This window comes from Quercus suber, unplaced genomic scaffold (assembly GCF_002906115.3).
Source record: "Quercus suber isolate HL8 unplaced genomic scaffold, Cork oak 2.0 scaffold_612, whole genome shotgun sequence".
Taxonomy (NCBI): Eukaryota; Viridiplantae; Streptophyta; class Magnoliopsida; order Fagales; family Fagaceae; genus Quercus; species Quercus suber.
The window spans coordinates 246,209-266,366 of record NW_027070055.1 but is presented as its reverse complement, the minus strand read 5'-3'; the positions used below and the strand labels follow the sequence as shown (position 1 = coordinate 266,366).

Here is a 20,158-nt window from a genome sequence, read left to right as displayed (position 1 = left end):
CAAACATACAAGTATATAACATCTTTTATAGAATTTAACATAATAACATTACAAACCAATCACCCTTAATATAATAAACTTTCAACAAAACCAAATAAATAAGTTCATTATTCATTACATTTACATCCAAATGGCAAATAGCAAATAAGTTCATTACATCCAAATAGCAAATAAGTTTTAAACAAAGAACTAAATAAATAAGTTCATTACATCCAAATAGTGGAGAACTAAATAAATAAGTTCATTACATTTAAATAACAAAAAAATTTCAAACAAACAACCACTAAGTTTTAAGGTTCATTTGATAATACAATACCTGATGAAGTAGGGCATAGAGCGTAGAGCGCAGAGGACAGACCGAGAGGCGAGACCGAGACCAAAGAAAAAAAAACCTAGATTTCAGAAATTCAAAATCAAGTAATCAAAAATCAAAAGCAAAGGAAAAAGGAAAATAAGTTCAAGACCTAATGATTGATGAAGCCATTGAAGTAGAGTGGGCAAGACTGAGACAAAGAAAAAAAAAAAAAAAACCCAAATTTCAGAAATTCAGAATCAATTAATCAAAAATCAAAAGCAAAGGAAAAATGAAAATAAGTTCCATACCTGATGATTGATGAAGCCACTGAAGCAAAGAGGGTGAGACTAAGACAAAGGAAAAAAAAAAAAAAAAAAAAAAAAAAAAAAAAAAAAAAAAAAAACAGAAGTAGATCATGCGTGAGGTGAGACTGTGAGAGTGAGGCAGAGAGAGCGAGGGATATTCAAAGAGAGTGAGCTTGAGTTGAGTGAGGTAGAGAGTTTGAGACTGTGAGAGTGAGGCGTAGAGAGGTAGAGAGCTTGAGATGAGGTTGAGGTGTGAGATGAGAGTGTGAGAGTGCTTAGGACTTCAGTCTTTAGGGTTAGTTTTTAGGTTCCTGGTCAAAACGACATAGTCTTAGGCTGGGAAAAGGACAAAAAATCCCAACCGGTCAATAATCGGTTCGACCATGCCGGTTCCTGGTTCTTTGGTTGAACCAGCTAGTTTTCACATTTTCTTGGTTTTTTAGCTATTTTTGGTTTTTTTTCCCATAATTGAACCGGATTGAAGGCCAGTTCCCGGTTGAACTGATCAGACCGGCCGGTCCGGTTTTTAAAACCATGCATATCACTAAGAAAAATGACTTTTTTGTTTTATCCCTTCTTCTAATTTTAATATGCTACTATAAGCAGACCAAGAAGAATGAAAATATACTGTGTTTTTCCTCAGTTATCTTTTCTTTCTCACTTCTTTTTGATTGTTCTACTACCATATGAGATCTAGAATTTTTAGAGCATTGAAGGGAATGCTTTGATACCATTCAATCAAAGGTAAATAGAAATTGTGAACCCTACCCTTTATGCTTTCATTGATTAATTGATTTTCTCTTTGCTAGGAAAATATACTAAAGTTTCTCTCCTTCAATTATTTGTTATAAGTGCACGTATCGTGTGTGCACATTTCTATTCTATCATAATATAACTATTGAGAGATATAATAGGAGAGAGAAGATTTGAATCTTAAACAATTTTGTTAGTGTTGGAAAATTTAGACCCCGGTTTGATAGAATTAATAAGTTTTAAATCCAAGTTGTTAATTAGATTTATTATCAATAAAACTTGTTAAAACAAATAAACATCAATATCATGTCAAACTCATATGCAGCGGAAAAGTAAATAAGACAAGATATGATGACTCAGGAAAACCAATGAAACCAATCAATTTCATAGTAAAAAACCTCGAGGGAAACCTTCCCGAAAAGCAATCCACTATAGTAAAGAGAAGTTTCAGATCTAGTACAAAACCTTTGTTCCTAGACTCTACAATTCCCGTAGATGAACTCACAGCAGAAACCTTCTACCCTTTGATGTTGCACGAATCCCAATACGTGACTAACTCCTTTGCATGAATCCTAGTACGTGACTCACTCACTAACTTGAGGAAGAAGAATGTTGGCTGCAAAGTTCTTCACTTCATCAACAATGAAAATCAAGAAGCACTTGGTTATAAAACCCTAAGGTGCAAAGACGCAGTAGCTTCTTTCAGAGAGAATAAGGTATTGGTCACATTTTACATATGTTCTCCTTGTATTCTCTTATGTGACGGCCTCTAAAATAAACCTTATATAGGTCTAGGGTTGTGAGAAAAGAAACTCTACACAAATACAAAAGCCTGGCCCAAAAATCATATCTGAAAATTCTGATTTCCGTAACCTCGATAGATACCTCAATAGATAGCTAGGTGTCGAGGAGGTGTCGAGAAGCTGTTGAGGGGACAGGAGCTTTCTCGATCGATCCACTAGCTGTCGAGAAGGTGTCGAGATTGCAATAACAATCAACTGAAAAGCTCGATAGATAGCCAGCTGTTAGGAGGTGTTGAGCAGGTGTCGAGCTATCTGTCCAGCTTTAATGAACACATTTTCTTCACTTGTTTCTTGGTCTAATTTTCATGGTTTTAATACTAGACTTGAACAACATGTTTCTTCAAATATTAAACATAACTTAGATCTACCTAAATACAAGTAAAGTACTTTTTGTCAAAGGATTAGCCAACTACATAAAAGAATGACATATGTTCCTAACATGAATCACATATGTCCTAACAGTTAGAAATACCAGGAGATGCCAATTGAGCTACAAAGTTTTTGGCTATAATCAAATTATCATGTTAGATAATTGTGTCCTATCAAAATATGGCTTCCAACTAGACTACTAATTTGCTACTCATTGAACTTGTCACGGTGTAATCAGCAGTGTGCTTATTATGATTTGTGACTTGTAGATATCCAATGCTTTAACTCTATAAAATTACCATAATTTTTCTCGTGCACTCAAAGAGCTGTACACTTTCTTCATATAACATGGACTGGTCGAAATTTAGTACTTGCTGTAAGATACCAAGAAGTATATAATGTCTCATATTTTGCAACTCTAAAGACAGTATGGTCACATGAGTCTTGTTGAAAGACACGAAGGTTGTTATTTATTTTCAAAGGAAAAGAGCATAAGATAATGCAAATTCACGGTCTCCATGCCATTGATTGTGAATGGCCAAAAGAACAAAAAAGTGACTGTGATATAGTAGTCAATAAGGCAGCCATGAGAAGCATTATATATGTATTTGCAATTAAATAAACTACAACTTGCTCACCACTCCAAGTACAAACCCCCTAGAGTGTGAATCCCATGTATGTGAGACTAGATGCAATGAGACAATGGTCTCATAAGATGGTCAAGTGTGAATCCTCTCATTGTCAATTGGGTTAGGCCTAATCGATGAGGATTCACACCAGTGGGATATAGACAACAAATTATTTGTAATTGCTTTATATATCTTTATGTATAAAAGCGGCTATGTCGCTACAATACTTCAGCATTGTGCACTCGGTGTGTTTGCACTGTGCAAGCGCATTGTTTTTTCGGTTTGTTTTGTGCTTTTTGTTTTTGTTTTTGTTTTTTGTTTTGTTTTTTGTTTTTTGTTTTTTTTTTTTTTTTTTTTTTTTTTTTTTTGTTTGTTTTGTTTTGTTTTTTGTCTTTTCTTTCTTCTTTATATACAATGCTTTTGGTTTAGCTAACCTAGCCACAGTCACTAATTTTTTTTTTAATAAAAAAATATTTATGGAAGCTGGTATATAGACAACAAATTATTTGTAATTTCTTTATATATCTTTATATATAAAAGCGGCTATGTTGCTACAGTGCTTCGGCATTGTGCACTTAGTGTGTTTGCATTGTGCAAGCGCATTGTTTTTTCGGTTTGTTTTGTACTTTTGTTTTTGTTTTTGCTTTTTTTTTTTTGTTTTTTGTTTTTTTTTGTTATTTTGTTTTTTTTTTTTGTTTTTGTTTTTTTTTGTTTTTTTTTGTCTTTGTCTTTGTCTTTTCTTTCTTCTTTATATACAGTGCTTTTGGTTTAGCTAACCTAGCCACAGTCACTAATTTTTTTTTTTAAATATTTATGGAAGCTAGTATATATATTGTTATACTGACACAACAAATTTCACAATATTTTTATAATTATTGATAGGAACTGTAGCTACAGTGCCTAAAGTTTTTTTTTTTCCTCAATAATCAGTTTGTGTGTTTTTTTTTTTTTTTAAATATTTATGTAAGTTGGTATATCTATTAACTATATAAAAAGAGCTAAAGGCTCATGAATAGTGATTTTTTGGTTTATTCAATTAGTGAGGTGCACTTTTTTTTCCCTCCTCCAAGTATGCCAGTTGGTTTGAGCTTTTTTTTTTTTTTTTTAAAGATCTTTATATGTTTACTTTGTACTTGCAATGCAAGTTTACATTGTAAATACACAAAAGTGGTTAATATTATACACATTTGCACAAAAAATGGTAAATGTGGGGGAAAAGCCCAATCTAACGTAGTGGGCTTAGGACCCTATTTGAGGATTACTGTTTGTCCAAAGAGAAGGAACCGGTTGAGATAAAGTCCATCTGGAAGAAGGATACTTGGAAACGAAGGAGGGGTACAATCCAAAGAGTTTACTAGTAGTCCGAAGAGGTCCTACTCCTCGGATACGAATAATATTGATTAATTAAACGTGTGGAAGGTCCGAATGATCTTCCTAGCAACCCCAATGATCAAGATAAGCTCTGAGTATATCTGGAGACGATAAGAACGAATAAATATCTAAAGGAAAAGCTGCTACCACCGTATTAAATTGACTGCAGCAACTTTTCTGGCCGCATTTATGTGGAGAAAACCCCTGAACAGTGTAACCTCAGCTACTGCCACTCACAAAAAGCTAAAGAAGATACATGACATGACATACACTCAAGTAGGTACCCAGATGAAGAACAAGTGGATGATGGGGATGAGGGGGAAGGATACTATATAAAGAAGAAGGGGCTCCTGATGGAGAGGGGGGTGAAAAAGGAAAGAAAAGGGAGGAGAAAAGAAAAAAGAAAGGTTTTACTGTAGCCCTAAGAATTGTAACCAGTATTCAATTTATCATAAGTCTCTTCGGATTTCAGCTTATTTGATCTTTACGTGTATTTTTATGTTGGTTTATACTTGGACGTTGTGATCAACTGTTGTGAGTTCCACAGTCAACCTAGCTCTATCATCCACACTCTACAAATTTATTGTTTTGGGCTTGAGTCACAAATCCTAACCCTATAGTAAATATTGTACAAATTTTGTAAATGTGTACAAAATTTGCCAATTTTTTTGTGTCTACAATATAAATTTACATTATAATTAAGTACAATATATACATAGAGATATTATGAAAATATTGCGACGTATGTGTCAATTCCTTATGGGTCAAAATAAAATAATAAAATATTATTCCGAGATCTAGCACAACTAAAAATGTCGTGACATTTTATTGTTATTATAATATATTCACAACTATTGAGGTGTAAGTTATAAGTCAAAATAAAATAATAAAATATTGGACTTGGATATGTTACAATCTTATACGAATGAGATTAACTTTTATGACATAATTTTCAAAATTCTTAAAATTAATGTCTCTTTTGATCAATATAAATCTATGTATTTAAAAAATCAAATTATTTATATCTTTATTTTGTGATACAAATAAAATCTAAAATTAATCCTAATTACTACTTTTTTTTTTCCTCATGGCTAGTGACTAGTTTTCTCTAAAATGCATTAATATCATAATATGCATTGTTGTCACCTAAACTTCTTGCTATGGAAAAGTTGTCAACAAAGGTGGCTATTATAGCAAGCAGCATCAGGTTAACTTTCTAGTGAATACAGACCCCAACTTGGTCGTCACTCCAAGTAATGCAGAATTGGTCTAGTGGATTGACTTGAATAACCTCTGCTTCCAGGCAACTTCTTGTGGATCATTCTCTTGTATAGAAGGCCAACATCCTTGCACACTTTCCATGTGAGTTTTTACTCTTTCCTTTGTGCCTTCTTTCTTACATAGTCCGTCAGCCAGGCTCAAAATTCATACAAACCCCTGCTACATAATCATTATCATCAAGAAGTACCAATGGAAGGAGGTGGAAATGAATTCACTGGTGAGATCACTCTTCGGCCATTGGAGCTTTCTGACATAGATGATTTCATGGCGTGGGCTTCAGATGAAAAAGTGACTCGCTTTTGCACATGGGAACCGTAAACTAACAAAGAAGATGCAATCAACTTTATCAATACCAAAGTTATTCCTCACCCATGGTTCAGGGCAATTTGCCTTAATGGCCATACCATTGGTGACATTTCAGTGACCAAAAATTCAGGCAATGATAAGTGTAGAGGTGAACTCGGCTATGTTTTGGGCTCCAAGTACTGGGGTAGAGGGATTGCAACTAAAGTAGTTAAGCAGGTGGCTAATACTATATTTGCTGAATGGCCACACTTGGAAAGGCTTGAAGCTATAGTTGATGTAGAAAATCTGGGCTCCCAAAGGGTGCTAGAGAAGGCTGGGTTCCAGAGGGAAGGTGTTCTAAGGAAGTATATGCTTTTGAAGGGGAAAACTAGAGACATGGTGATGTTTAGTCGTCTTTCTTCTGATCCCAAGAGCTGACTATTTGTTCAAAGTTTTTTTTTTGTTTTAATTTGTATGTGATTTATGAATCTTAAGCCACCCACTAGCAGAAAACACTGATTAAAATTCTATTCAAATGCTTTGGATGTTCTCTCGTCATATAGAATATTCTTGAGATTATAAAAATTTATATCCATAACATATAATATTTGTTTTAAACAATCTTTTCATAAGATAGCAGTAGATTAATCGTACACAGGAAATTTGTTCAGTGCTAGGGCATCTAGCATATATAATTTGTACTGGTTGAAGTACAGAATACATATACCATATAAAATGCACATATAATATGCCTCTCTGGCATGAATGACAGTTGAAACTTGAAACCCACAAAATTCCTGTATGTAATGGTAATGGGGTCTCAAAGATTCGGTCCTGCTACAAGTCTTTCCAGTAGTGCAAAGCAACTGCAATGGACCCTTCCCTTAAAAATTTAACATCATGTAAATCTTCTTCCCTAACATACATATTATTTTACTATAATTAGGTGCCAAATATCCATGATGAGAAAGAACATATACCAAACACTTGATGTCAGATCAAAAAGACTAAAAAGGGTTATTATTATGGATTGCGAAGGAACCGAGTTTATCTTGTATTTATTTTCAGTACTTTTGGGCCTTGTCTTTGGCTCCTTATGGCCAGCTTTTCCAAGGTGGGATAGAATCCTAATCACCCAATCAACTTTCTGCATCATTTTTACCTAACTAAATCTTTATACCAATTATATATCTATACTCTAAAAAGGGAAACGGAAATGGACAAGAATGGCTTAATTTAATTTACTGATTTACTGACAAAAAAGAAAAAGAAAAAGAAAAGCAGATTTGCTCATGTCATGAAACCAGTAGTTATTGTCGTCGCATGTAAATTAATTATTTCATATATTGAATATATGTATCCTATTTTTCAATAGATCAAATAAAAGAACTAAATTGAAAAACAAATTTGCAACCCAAATTTGCAACACAATAACATCAATAGTCTTCCCAATTACAATGACATATTTCCTAAGTTCACCTTCCTTTTGAAACCCAACTTTTTCCAAAACCCTTTGCGAGGCCCTAATATCCACATTAACTTCCAATCTTTCCATACCTAGAAACTCTTCAAACACGCTAGAAATAACCATTTTCACAACCATTGATGGTTATACCTCTGCCCAATGATGAGTGCAGAGGTGAACTTGGCTATGCTTTGGGCTACAAGTACTGGGGCAAAGGAATTGCACCTAAAGCAGTTAAGCTGGTGGCTAATACTATATTTAGTGAGTAGCCACACTTGGAGAGACTTGAAGCTCTAGTTCTTTAAAATGTGGGGTCCCAGAGGGTGTTAGAAAAGGCTGGGTTCCAGGGGGAAGGCATTCTAAGGAAGTATATGATTTTGAAGGGGAAGACTAGAGACATGGTGATGTTTAGTCTTATTTTTGCTGATCCCCAGGGCTGAGTATGTGTTCACAGTTACTGTTGTTTTAATTTGTATGTGATTTTATGAATCTTAAGGCACCCAGTAGCAGAAGACATTGTTAAAAAATCTAATTCAAATGCATGCTATGAATGTTGTTTCTTGTCATGTAGAATATTCTTGGGATTACAAATTTTATATCCACAACAATTAATTTGCAAGAAAAGGCGTGATTAGTATAGAAAATGTTTTTTTTTTTTTGATAAGTAGAAAATGTTATTCCCTACCATAGAATTCAGTGCCATGCAATAGACCATATAAAATACATATATTATATACAAGCAACTGCAACTTTCAGTTTTGTTGTGCTTGGTCTTTGCCTAATGGCTCCTGATCACACTAGCAACTTTCTGCATCATTTTTACCTAACCAAATCATTATACCAATTTTATCTATTTATATTAGTTAATATGGCATAGAACTCTTAAAAAGGGGAAAGGAAATTGACAAGAGTGGCATAGTTGTAACGACCCCGCTCCAACTATGTAGATATTGTTTGCTTTGGGACCCATACCCCTCACGGTTTTGTTCTCCCCCAAAGTACATAGCAGTAGGGGAAAAGACATTTACACATTGAAGGGAGGTCATTTTTTATAAACACATTCCCATGTGCTTCTCTAGACGATGCAGGATTCTATGGAATGCAAGACCTCCATTTTTGGGTCACTACAATCCACCCCCTTTACGAGCACACGCGTCCTCGCGTGTGGGACCCACACTTCCGGCTAGGGCATGGCTCTGATACCATCTGTAACGACCCCACCCCAAATGTGTAGATATTGTCCGCTTTGGGATGGGTAGGGTTGACCATATCCTGACACCCGCACGGTTTTGTTACCCCGAGCAGGGCACACCTCTACCACTACCACACGTGTAGTAGTGGTAGAGGCATGCCCTGCTCGGGGTAACAAAACCGTGCGTGTGTCAGGACATGGTTAGCCCTACTCATCCTAAAGCGGACAATATCTACACATTTATGGTGGGGTCGTTACAATAGTTTACTGGCAAAAAACAATGCTGATTTGCTAAACAGATGGTGACGTAATACCAATTTTTGTTGTTGCATTATTGTTTCATACATTGAATATACGCACGATCTCTTTCCATTGAGTGAACCCCACAACTGTGTGGTATAGCATAGGGAATCCAACATAACACTAGAAAAGAACTGAGTTTTTTTTTTTTTTTTTTTTTTTTTTTTTTGAGAAGGAAGAAAAGAACTGAGTTAATAGAACTTTTCAAGCCTGTTGAGCTTGTCCATCTTCAATTCATTGACAGAAATTGATAGGCCAACCTTATTAACAATAGACCAAATATCAATACAAATTGGCAACACCTAGAGAGAGAGAGAGAGAGAGAGTTAAAAGAAAAGAACCCCTTCAATTAATTACTTGGTTAGTTTTTAAAAAGCTATACATAATGACATCAATTGTCTTCCCATGGACAATGACATATTACCTAAGTAGACATTCCTTTTGAAACCCAGCCTTTTCCAAAACCCTTTTTGAGGCCTTAATATCCACATTGACAAAGCCTTCCAATCTCTCCATATCCGGAAACTCTTCAAACACACTAGAAATAACCAAATTCACTGCCACTGTGGTTATATACCTTTGTTCCAATACTTTGGTCCAAGAGCATAGCTGATTTGCCCTCTACAATCTCATAGTGACCCTGGTTTGACACATGAATCCAATTGGATGGTCCTCCAAACATATGGCTCTGTACCATGAGTGAGGAATTGAAATTTCCTTAAATAATCAAGTGCATCTTTTCTTGAAGTGTAGTACCTTAGTCTGCTAGTGCGAATGACTTGATCATTGCATGCCAATTCCATAAATTCATCCACATCAGAAAATTGATAGGGGCATTGGTTGATTTCTATCTGATTATATTAATCTATATGCGTTGTTCTTGTAGCTAACTCCGAAACACTAAAATGATTGCTAAATATTTAGGAAGAAAAGAACAGGTTATAACTTAAGAAGACCAAGAATTAGAACTACAAGTTAAAAGGAGCTACATGAATTAAGGAACAAAAACACAGAAATTATAGCTTCAATTCAAACAAGTTTAACATAATTAAGGAAAGAGAGAGCCTATGTTCTGCTCTTTCACTTCATACTCGTATCCTTTTATGATATTAGCAATTAGCAAAGGCTTTGAAGATCTTCTTGTATGCACAAACTAGTACAATAATGTTAGCCATTACAACTACACGTCACATGGCTTGTACTATAATTGCCGACACTTCACACAACTCTTTTTAGTGACAGACAACTTGCGTCAAGTGCACTAGAGCACTAGACCCATATGATGCAATCACTGTGTCTAAAATTTGGTATGTGTCCGCATTGTTTCGGATTCAGTGCACTGGACTCAAGCTTTGCCCTTTAGTGACAAAGTAGGAATCTCTCTACTATTAATTAGAATTCAGCTATTGAGTCATCTTCCAAGTTGTTTAGTATCACACAAAAGTCAACTTTTAAGTTTTTAAGGATCAGAAATAGTGCATTCCAAATATAACATGGATGTCCTGATGATTTCAGGTGATAAGGTTAAATTCTAAACTTTAGGAACTAAAAAAAATTAAATGTTAAGAATGTGTTGGTTTTCAAATAGCCCAAAGCTCTGTAAATTGCATAAATTACCACTCATAAATTTCATTGTGAAAATAGGCTCCGTTGCCAAAACAATCTATTCCATCTCCCATTTTTTCTTGCTTTGAATCTTATATGTTTTATGTGAAGAATCCTATTTTATTTTTGTTTCAACTTTCAGCCACGACATTTTTTTATAACAGCAAAGACGTTTATTATTGTCTTCAAATCACAAGGATATATCCATACTTGCGCATACAATGGGAAGCATTTTGTTGGTTAATGCGAGGGGTTTAGACTATTTTCTTTGGGTGTGTATAATCCCTTAATTAAAATAACTACAACTAGTATATCCGGTCTCATAACTTGTACCAAAGACAGATCAGCATGTAGGGTCATTTACTCATTTTACTCTTTGGTTGTCACCAAAAATTCTTGACGTGGTAAAATAATCAACTAAGGTTGCTATTATTGTAGCGTGAGGTTATCTATTGAATCGGGTAGAAGCCAAACATGTTTACTTCAAGAAAATAACCACTCTTCAAATCCAAAAAGAGAGATAGTTTGGAGTCTACCAGAAAATATAAGAACAGAAGTCTGAATTGTCTTGTAGGCTATAAAACACACTAAAATTAGACGGCAAAATTGAGATAATTGCAAAACTAAATACTAATATTTCTAGGAGACGTCCCAAAATAGATAATACATTATTCTAAACCTTAATTTAAAAGTTATAATGGGAAAAAAAAAGTATAAGAAATGGCAAAAACACAAATTTTAAGACTTAAACAAAGGAATTGTCCCAAATAGCAGCTTCAATCATGGCCTAAGGCCACAAGTTTTGCCCCATGCGTCATGACGGATTATCACACAATTTTGTCTTAGTTGCTTATGATTTCTACTAGGGCTTTTCTACATTTTGAATTTTTTGTGCATTGACTTTCTGATGCTCTCTTTACTCAATGAAAGATTATGTTGTCGGTTCAACATCACCTATCTTGTACTAAGTTGCATTGACACGGACACGGCGGTACGGCAATTTTTGAAAAATAAGAATACGACACGGCAATTTAATAATTAATTAAATTTTATATTTAGGCATATTTTTAAATATTTTTAGACATAAAATATGTTTATGTTTAGAATTTAAATGATTAATTATTTTTAGACATAAAATAATTAATTAAATTTTATTTTTAGACATATTTCCATAGAGGAGCAGCTGACTTAGTTGATTTTTCACTCTCAATATTCATTTTAGTAAAATCACCTCCAATATTTAACTTTAATAAATAAATAAAACTATAGAGGACACATAAAAACAAAAATCACTAAATTCATAATAAACATTATAATTTATAAGGCAAAAGGTGAGTAAAGGAAAAAAAAAAATATATATATATATATATATAAGGAAAAAAAAAAAATATATATATATATATATATACACACAGCATAACACAGTGACAGTAAAAAAAAAGCCGTTATAAGTAACACTAACAGAGTAACAGTACACCTATTCCCCCAAAGAAAGAAAAAAAAAAAAAACAGAGAGAGAGAGAAGAGAAGAGGTCGGACCTGTCACGCCGAGAGAGAGAGAGAGAGATCGTGAGGGACAGGGCACGGCGTCAACGTCTATGGAGCTCGCCGACTCGCCGATCGGCCCGATCTAGCACTGGCGAGGGATAGAGGGCAGCGGGCAGAGGCAGAGGGAGGGTTGAGCTGTGGGTTCCAACTTTCACGGTGACTTCTCAGATTCTAAGCTTTTTTGTTTTAGGGTATATCACAAAATCAACGGTATTGGTAAGTTCATCTGTCAAAATCTGTGATTTTCTGTTTTTTTTTTTCATTGCTGGCGTGTCCACCGTGTCGGCACTGCGTCGGAGAAGCGAAAAAAAACAGAAGACACCGCTCGGACACCGGTACTTCGCCAAAATTGCCGTGTCGGTGCAAAGAAATCACTATTTGCTCACCACTGCAAGTAATAATGCAGAATTGACCCTTAGGGAATTAAGGTCCTTAGTCCTTTATTTCCATACAACTTCGTGTGCCTCATTCACCCATTCTCCAAGTGCATAAAAGGCCAACAACCCTTATCCACTTTCCAAGTGAGTCCTCATTTCTTTCAGCAAGGCTCAAATTCATACAAACCATTGCTAAAACAGAGTCATTATCAAGAAGTAACAATGGAAGTAGGCGGAAATGAATTCACTGAGATCACTCTTCGGCCATTGGATCTTTCTGACATAGATGCTTTCATGGTGTGGGCTTCAGATGATAAAGTGGCTCGATTTTGCACATGGGATGCTTACACTAGCAGAGCAGACGCACTAGACTTTATCAAGAATAAGGTTATTCCTCACCCATGGTTCAGGGCAATTTGCCTTAATGGCCAGCCCATTGGTGCCATTTCAGTGACCAGAAATATAGGCATTGATGAGTGCAGAGGTGAACTTGGCTATGCTTTGGGCTACAAGTACTGGGGCAAAGGAATTGCGACTAAAGCAGTTAAGCTGGTGGCTAATACTATATTTAGTGAGTGGCCACACTTGGAGAGACTTGAAGCTCTAGTTCTTGTTGAAAATGTGGGGTCCCAGAGGGTGTTAGAAAAGGCTGGGTTCCAGAGGGAAGGTGTTCTAAGGAAGTATGTGACTTTGAAGGGGAAAACTAGAGACCTGATGATGTTTAGTCTTCTTTCTGCTGATCCCCAGAGCTGAGTATTTGTTCAGAGTTACTGTTGTTTTAATTTGTATGTGATTTTATGAATCTTAAAGCATCCACTAGAATAAGACATTGTTAACAATTCTAATTCAAATGCATGCTGTGAATGTTGTTACTTGTCACGTAGAATATTCTTGGGATTACAAAATTTATATCCGCAACAATTTATTTATTAGAAAATGTTATTCCCTATCATAGAATTTAGAGCATTGAAATAGACCATATAACATACACATATCATATGCACAGGCAGCTGCAAAGGACCCGGATCCCATCAATAAATTAATACAATATCATATAAACCTTCTATCCTAAAGATAAATACATATTCTTTTACTTCATTAGGAGGCGATGACAAAGAACGTACACCAAGCACTTGATTTAAGATCAGAGGTTATTATGGTGTTGAAAGGTGTTGAGTTTATGTTGTATTTATTTTCAGAAATGTTGTGCTTGGTCTTTGCCTCTCCTAATCACACTAGCTACTTTCTACATCATTTTTACCTATCCAAATCATTACATCAATTATGTCCATTTATCTTGGCTAATAAGGCATAAAACTCTAAAAAGGGGGAAAGGAAATTGACAAGAATGGCATAGTTTACAGACAAAAAATGCTGATTTGCTAAACAGATTGTGACATAATACCAATTTTTATCGCTGCAGAATTAATTCATACATTCAATATACGCATGATATCTTTTCAGTGAGTGAACCCCACAACTGTATGGAATAGGAAATCCAACATCACACTAGAACAGAACCGAGTTATAGAACTTTTCAAGCCTGTTAAGCTTGTCCATCTTCAACTTTTTAACAGAAACTGATAGGAAAACCTTATTAACAATAGATGAAAAACAAAATACAAATTGGCAACCCAAAAGATAGAGAGAGAGATGAGAATAAAAAGAAAAGAATCCCTTCAATTAGTTTGATCAGTTTTTAAACAGCTATACATAATAACATCAATAGTCTTCCCATGGACAATGACATATTTCCTAAGTACACCTTCCTTTTGAAACCCAGCCTTTTCCAAAACCCTTTGTGAGGCCTTAATTTCCACATTAACAAAGCCTTCCAATCTCTCCATATCCGGAAACTCTTCAAACACACTAGAAATAACCAATTTCACTGCCACTGTGGTTATACCTTTGTTCCAATACTTTGATCCAAGAGCATAGCTGATTTGCCCTCTACATATCTGATAGTCAGACCCTGGTTTGACACATATGAATCCAATTGGACGGTCCTCCAAACATATGGCCCTGTACCATGGGTGAGGAATTGCAACATCCTTAAGATAATCGAGTGCATCTTCTCTTGAAGTGTAGTACCTTAGTCTGCTGGTGCGAATGACTTGATCATCGCATGCCCATTCCATGAAGTCATCCACATCAGATAATTGATAGGGGCGTAGTTTGATTTCCATCTTGTTAATCTCTCTAATATCTTGGGTTTGTAGCTAACGCCAAACACTAACATGATTGCTAAATATTTAGGGGGAAAAAAGAAAGAGAATAAATATATAGAAAAGAACAGTTTATAACTTATAAGGATCAAGAAATAGAACTATAAGTTAAAAGGAGCACCAAGAACTAGGGAACCAAAACACACAAAATTCATTGATTCAAACATGTTTAACATAACAAAGGAAAAAGACTGCATTTGTTCTGCTCGTTCACTTCATACTTGTACCCTTTTATAATTCTAGCAAAGGCTGTGAAGATCTTCTTGTGCACACAAACTAGTACAATAATGCTACTCATTACAATGACACTTCACATGGTTAGTGCAATAATTGGCAGACACTTCACACAACTTAGATGCTTTTAGTGATGGACAGGGATAGTGCACTAAATCCAATATGATGCGGATAAATGATTAAAATTTACCATGTGTTCATATTGTGTTGGGTCCAGTGTACTAGACCCAAGCTTTGCCCTTTAGTGACAAAGTAGGAATATCTTTACAATTGGTTAGAGTTCGTCTAATTAGTCAAATGATCCAAGTTGTTTTTAAATTAGAAGGATCAGAATTAGTACAATCCAAACATAACATACATGTCCTACTAATTTCGGGTGTTTGATTTTTAGGACTTTACTTTCTCAAGACTCCAAAGGACACATACACTTCATGGAAAATATTGGATCATTTGACATCTTTAAATTTTCGATGTGGTGATGATTCCATCTATATGTTAAGTGGGGATGCTAGAGCTACACACATCATATGGTCAAGTAAATTCCCACAATAAATTAAATTGCAATTATTTGAGCACTGATCAATCAGCATGAACACACAAAAGATATTAACAAGAGTCAAAATCAGCTTTACCTTCATTCAACACTCTTTGAGGCTAAAAATAAATCATGTCGCATCAATCACGGAGCTTTCAGTCAGCAACACCAACAGGAAAATCAAGTTTTAAGGACTGATAAATAAACTTGTTGATGACTAATTTAAAGCCAGCCTAGCTAACGTTCTTCCTGGTTCTTGTCTGAATTTCATTATCCTATCTAACCTTCAAAATTCCAAAATCAAAATTTCATTATAAACAAATATGACTAGTATGACTGCTGAGGCATGATTGTGGTGCATACTTGGTATCTAGACTCTAGTTGTCAATTCCAAATACCTACTCCAAAAGAGTAGCTTCTTTTTTTATTTGGTGAGGGCTGCCCTCTCTCCTTTCATAATAGTGAGCCTAACTAATTAAATTCACCGTACCAATTTGTGTCCCAACTTGTGTATTGTATTGTATTTGCATGTTTTGTTTTAGTAAGATGATGCCCAACTTGTGATTAAATAGAATGAATTATAGAACTAATCAAGCCTGCTGAGCTTGTCTGTCTTCACTGCATTAACACTTTAATGGAAACTGGTATACCAACCTTGGAAACAACAGATTTTATAACAAAAACAAATTTTCAACAAAACAAAACGTTTAAATGATTATTTTATCAGTTTTTAAGAAGTTGTACATTGAAACATCAATAGTCTATCCTCATACTTATTATAGAAACCTTCCTCTTGAAACCCAATCTTTTCTATAACCCTTTGTGAGTCCTGAATGTTGTTTTTGAGAGAGAAACTCTAATAAAATCCATATGAATGCACTAAATCAATATAGGGGTCGCCATTATTAATTCAGTAACTAATTGCTTTGGAGACAGTATGGAATTATTAAAAGACTAATTGCTTTGGAGACTGTTAGGAATTATAAAACTTGGTATAGATTTGGGTGGGGTGCGCCAGGCCCGAGCTTTAGTGCAACGCATGGGAGACGCTTGAGAACCCCAGTAGCAAGCTACTGTGGTGGGCTCTTCCCCTCAAGAAATAAATTTAATATCGTGTGGGCCGATGACCCACATATCAGATATTAAACTGATAAGAACAGATACTACACTTGATCTTAGCCAAAAGGCCGAGAAAGGTATGAGTTTACTCCTAAAATGTTCTCTTTTTTATAGTAAGACTGCTTTGAGCTCTTTCCTGCTTTCATGATGTGGGACGTGATTGTCAAACTCTTATTATGCTTATATTATACATGGCTGGTATAGGAATACAAACATATCCGCTTTAATCAGTTCACAGAAAACACTCTCTCAAAAAAAAAAAAAAAAAAGAGTTCACAGAAAACAAAGTAGATGCCAGCAAACACCATAGTGATGTAGATGATAATGTTTGAAATACAAAAATTTCTGCCTTTAAATTCAAGCTCTAATTGAAAGACAACAGAGTGGGGACCTGATTTATATTGCTGAAATGATACGACTTATAAGTGATAAGTAGCATTAGAGGCACAGATGTAGCTCACAATGAATGCAGAGATAATGGATGTTGTGACAAGTAGGAGATATAATCAATTTCCAGCAGGGAAATGTAATCAACTTCTAGCTTTTGCAGGTTCAGAGTAAATGGAGGGCCTAACCTTACCAAACTTTTAAAATCTAGCTCCAATAGTTCATAACTCAAAGACATGGGAAAACAAGAATTGAAAGAAGAAGATTGTAAGATTGAAGGCACAGCTTATAATTAATATCACTCACAACAAACTATCTGTTACTAAGAAGCTATAGATAAACATGTCTCTGATCTCTCCTTTACAAAATCCGTACTTTCTTAACAATCCTTCTTTAAGAAATCCAACCTTTTCTAACACCTTTTGAGACCCCTTATTTTCTACCTCTACCATTGCCTCTATCCTCACCAAATCTGGGAACACTTTGAACACCTTAGAGACGGCTATCTTCAATGCAGTGGTTACTATCCCTTGCCCCCAGTAATCTGTGCCCACAGCATAACTAATGTGTGCTCTGCATCTGTCATCGCGGGATTCTGGCCTAATTGAAACGTAGCCAATTGAATGATCATCCAAACATATGGACCGACGCCAAGGATGGGGTATGGCAACCTTCTCAAGATATATCAATGCTTCTTCCCTAGAGGTGATGGAGTCCCATCTAAGATACCGAGTTACTCTATCATCACTAGCCCATTTCAGGAAGTCATCAACATCAGAGAGCTTGAATGGACGTAGGGAAAGTCGTGAGGAATCCATTAAAACTAGTCTGAAATAGTTCTAGGTTCAATTAGATTCATCAGGCATATATATGTGGCATACGGTGGATTTTTTGTAAAAGCCAAGAACGTCACTGGCCCCATGGCCATGGACTATTAGACATGGTCAATTATGGTATTCACTATTGAGAATCTGGCCCTAGTAGCAGACAGTTGGACATTCATTCCAAGACGCAACTAGCGATTCTTGATAAGCTGAAAAAAATTGACTGGAAAAATACATCATGTACTTATAAGCAATTCTTAATTTACCTTTGGTAAATATGACATATGATATTGGTAACAAGTGATGTAGATGATAATGTTTGAAATACTAAAATTTCTGCCTTTAAAGAGCTCACAGCTGGAACAGCTTCTCCGCATATTGGATTTTTTGTTTTGTTTGAATCTAGATTGTTTTTATTTTTATCATGTTTGTATTACAATTTATCTAACTTCAATCGCAAACTTCACAGGCCTATCAGACTATCATGGATTTCATGTTGGTATTGAGCTGAAGTTTGAACACTGATTTTGTGTTGGAGATGAGTTTCCTGGCTTCTGACCCGTTGAATTAATAGCTTCTTTTTCTATTTTACATGATTTTACATACACTGGTGCGAATGCTCTTAAAATGGTAAAATAAAATAGTTCAAAGATACCGGTTGGATATGCTCTAAGGCAGCTATTATAGCAGCATGAGGTTACCTATTAATTCGGACGGAAGCCACAAGACGAAGTAGAGCATGTTTACTTCAAGAAAATAAACTTGAATCCACGGGGTTCTTTGAATGCACAAGAAGAGATTAGTCTGAAGTCTACTAGAAAATAAAGAGACAAAAGTTTGAATTTCCTTGTAGGCTACAATGTGTTTAAATTGTAAAATAAACCCTGGGGTAGCTAAGAAAACAAACCAAAAATCCTAATTTGCGTTAAACATAAAATTAGGTGGCAAAATGAGATGATTGCAAAACTAAATACTAATATTTTTGGGAGATGTCCCAAAATAGACAAGACATTGTTCTAACTTTAATTTAAAAGTTACAATGGAAATTAAAAAAAAAAAGTATTAAAAATGGTAAAAACACAAATTTTAGGACCTGAACGAAAGAAATTTGCCTAAATAGCAGCTTCAATCATGGCCAAAGGCCACGAGTTTCGCTCCAAGCGTTGTGAAGGATTTTCACGCAATTCTTCAATTAGTTTGATCAGTTTTTAAAAAGCTATACATAATAACATCAATAGTCTTCCCATTGACAACAACATATTTCCTAAGTACACCTTCCTTTTGAAACCCAGCCTTTTCAAAAACCCTTTGTGAGGCCTTAATTTCCACATTAACATAGCCTTCCAATCTCTCCATATTTGGAAACTCTTCAAACACACTAGAAATAACCAATTTCACTGCCTCTGTGGTTATACCTTTGTTCCAATACTTTGATCCAAGAGCATAGCTGATTTGCCCTCTACATATCTCATAGTCAGACCCTGGTTTGACACATATGAATCCAATTGGACGGTCCTCCAAGCATATGGCCCGGTACCATGGGTGAGGAATGGCAACTTCCCTAAGATAATCAAGTGCATCTTCTCTTGAAGTGTAGTACCTTAGTCTGCTCGTGCGTATGACTTGATCATCACATGCCCATTCCATGAAGTCATCCACATCAGATAATTGGTAGGGGCGTAGTTTGATTTCCATCTTATTAATCTCTCTAATATCTTGGGCCTGTAGCTAACACCAAACACTAAAGTGATTGCAAAGTATTTAGGGGGAAAAAAAGAGAGAGAATAAATATATAGAAAAGAACAGGTTATAAGGATCAAACAATAGAACTACATGTTAAAAGGAGCAGCAAAAACTAGGGAACCAAAACACAAAAAATTTATTGATTCAAACACGTTTAACATAACAAAGGAAACAGACTGCATATGTTCTGCTTGTTCACTTCATACTCATACCCTTTTGTAAATCTAGCAAAGGCTCTAAAGATCTTCTTGTGCGCACAAACTAGTACAATAATTCTACTCATTACAATGACACTTCACATGGCTAGTGCAATAATTGGCAGACACTTCACACAACTCTGATGCTTTTAAAGCCATACTATCTGTCGTTCTTCCTGGCTCTTGTTTGAATTTCATTATCCTATCTAACCTTCAAAATTCCAAAATCAAATTTTTATTACAAACAAACATGACTAGTATGACTGCTGAGGCATGATTGTGGTACATACTTGGTATCTTGACTCTATTAGTTAAT

General features: G+C 35.3%; 4 protein-coding genes, 1 non-coding gene and 2 pseudogenes across 7 annotated transcripts; 2 read left to right on the top strand and 5 right to left on the bottom strand.

Moving 5' to 3' along the window:
• Positions 1–5,868: 5,868 nt before the first annotated feature.
• Positions 5,869–6,627, top strand: LOC111987412 (uncharacterized; annotated as a pseudogene).
• Positions 6,628–9,239: 2,612 nt separating this feature from the next.
• LOC111987438 (uncharacterized) lies at positions 9,240–11,013 on the bottom strand (annotated as a pseudogene).
• Positions 11,014–12,130: 1,117 nt separating this feature from the next.
• On the top strand, positions 12,131–13,457 carry LOC111987416 (uncharacterized). The gene has a single exon (XM_024019135.2). It carries the CDS (start codon positions 12,801–12,803, stop codon positions 13,329–13,331), a length of 531 nt encoding a protein of 176 aa, XP_023874903.2. The 5' UTR covers positions 12,131–12,800; the 3' UTR covers positions 13,332–13,457.
• Positions 13,458–14,238: 781 nt separating this feature from the next.
• On the bottom strand, positions 14,239–15,841 carry LOC111987482 (uncharacterized). 2 transcript variants are annotated; one of them, XM_024019207.2, is made up of 2 exons: positions 15,670–15,841; positions 14,239–14,810 (listed from the first exon to the last, which is right to left on the bottom strand). In XM_024019207.2, exon 2 carries the CDS (start codon positions 14,762–14,764, stop codon positions 14,258–14,260), a length of 507 nt encoding a protein of 168 aa, XP_023874975.1. In that variant the 5' UTR covers positions 14,765–14,810; positions 15,670–15,841; the 3' UTR covers positions 14,239–14,257. The 2 variants fall into 2 exon arrangements, with proteins under 2 accessions (XP_023874975.1, XP_023874974.1); XM_024019206.2 differs by having other exon boundaries at positions 14,239–14,822; positions 15,670–15,839.
• Positions 15,842–16,576: 735 nt separating this feature from the next.
• Positions 16,577–16,772, bottom strand: LOC111987492 (U2 spliceosomal RNA). The gene has a single exon (XR_002880298.1). It is a non-coding gene; the product is annotated as a U2 spliceosomal RNA (small nuclear RNA).
• Positions 16,773–17,144: 372 nt separating this feature from the next.
• On the bottom strand, positions 17,145–18,196 carry LOC111987409 (uncharacterized). The gene has a single exon (XM_024019126.2). The coding sequence runs from the start codon at positions 17,894–17,896 to the stop codon at positions 17,381–17,383; it is 516 nt and encodes a 171-aa protein (XP_023874894.1). The 5' UTR covers positions 17,897–18,196; the 3' UTR covers positions 17,145–17,380.
• Positions 18,197–18,717: 521 nt separating this feature from the next.
• On the bottom strand, positions 18,718–20,027 carry LOC111987461 (uncharacterized). 2 transcript variants are annotated; one of them, XM_024019180.2, is made up of 2 exons: positions 19,858–20,027; positions 18,718–19,630 (listed from the first exon to the last, which is right to left on the bottom strand). In XM_024019180.2, the coding sequence occupies exon 2, from the start codon at positions 19,595–19,597 to the stop codon at positions 19,091–19,093; it is 507 nt and encodes a 168-aa protein (XP_023874948.2). In that variant the 5' UTR covers positions 19,598–19,630; positions 19,858–20,027; the 3' UTR covers positions 18,718–19,090. The 2 variants fall into 2 exon arrangements, with proteins under 2 accessions (XP_023874948.2, XP_023874947.2); XM_024019179.2 differs by having other exon boundaries at positions 18,718–19,624; positions 19,858–20,026.
• Positions 20,028–20,158: the final 131 nt, after the last annotated feature.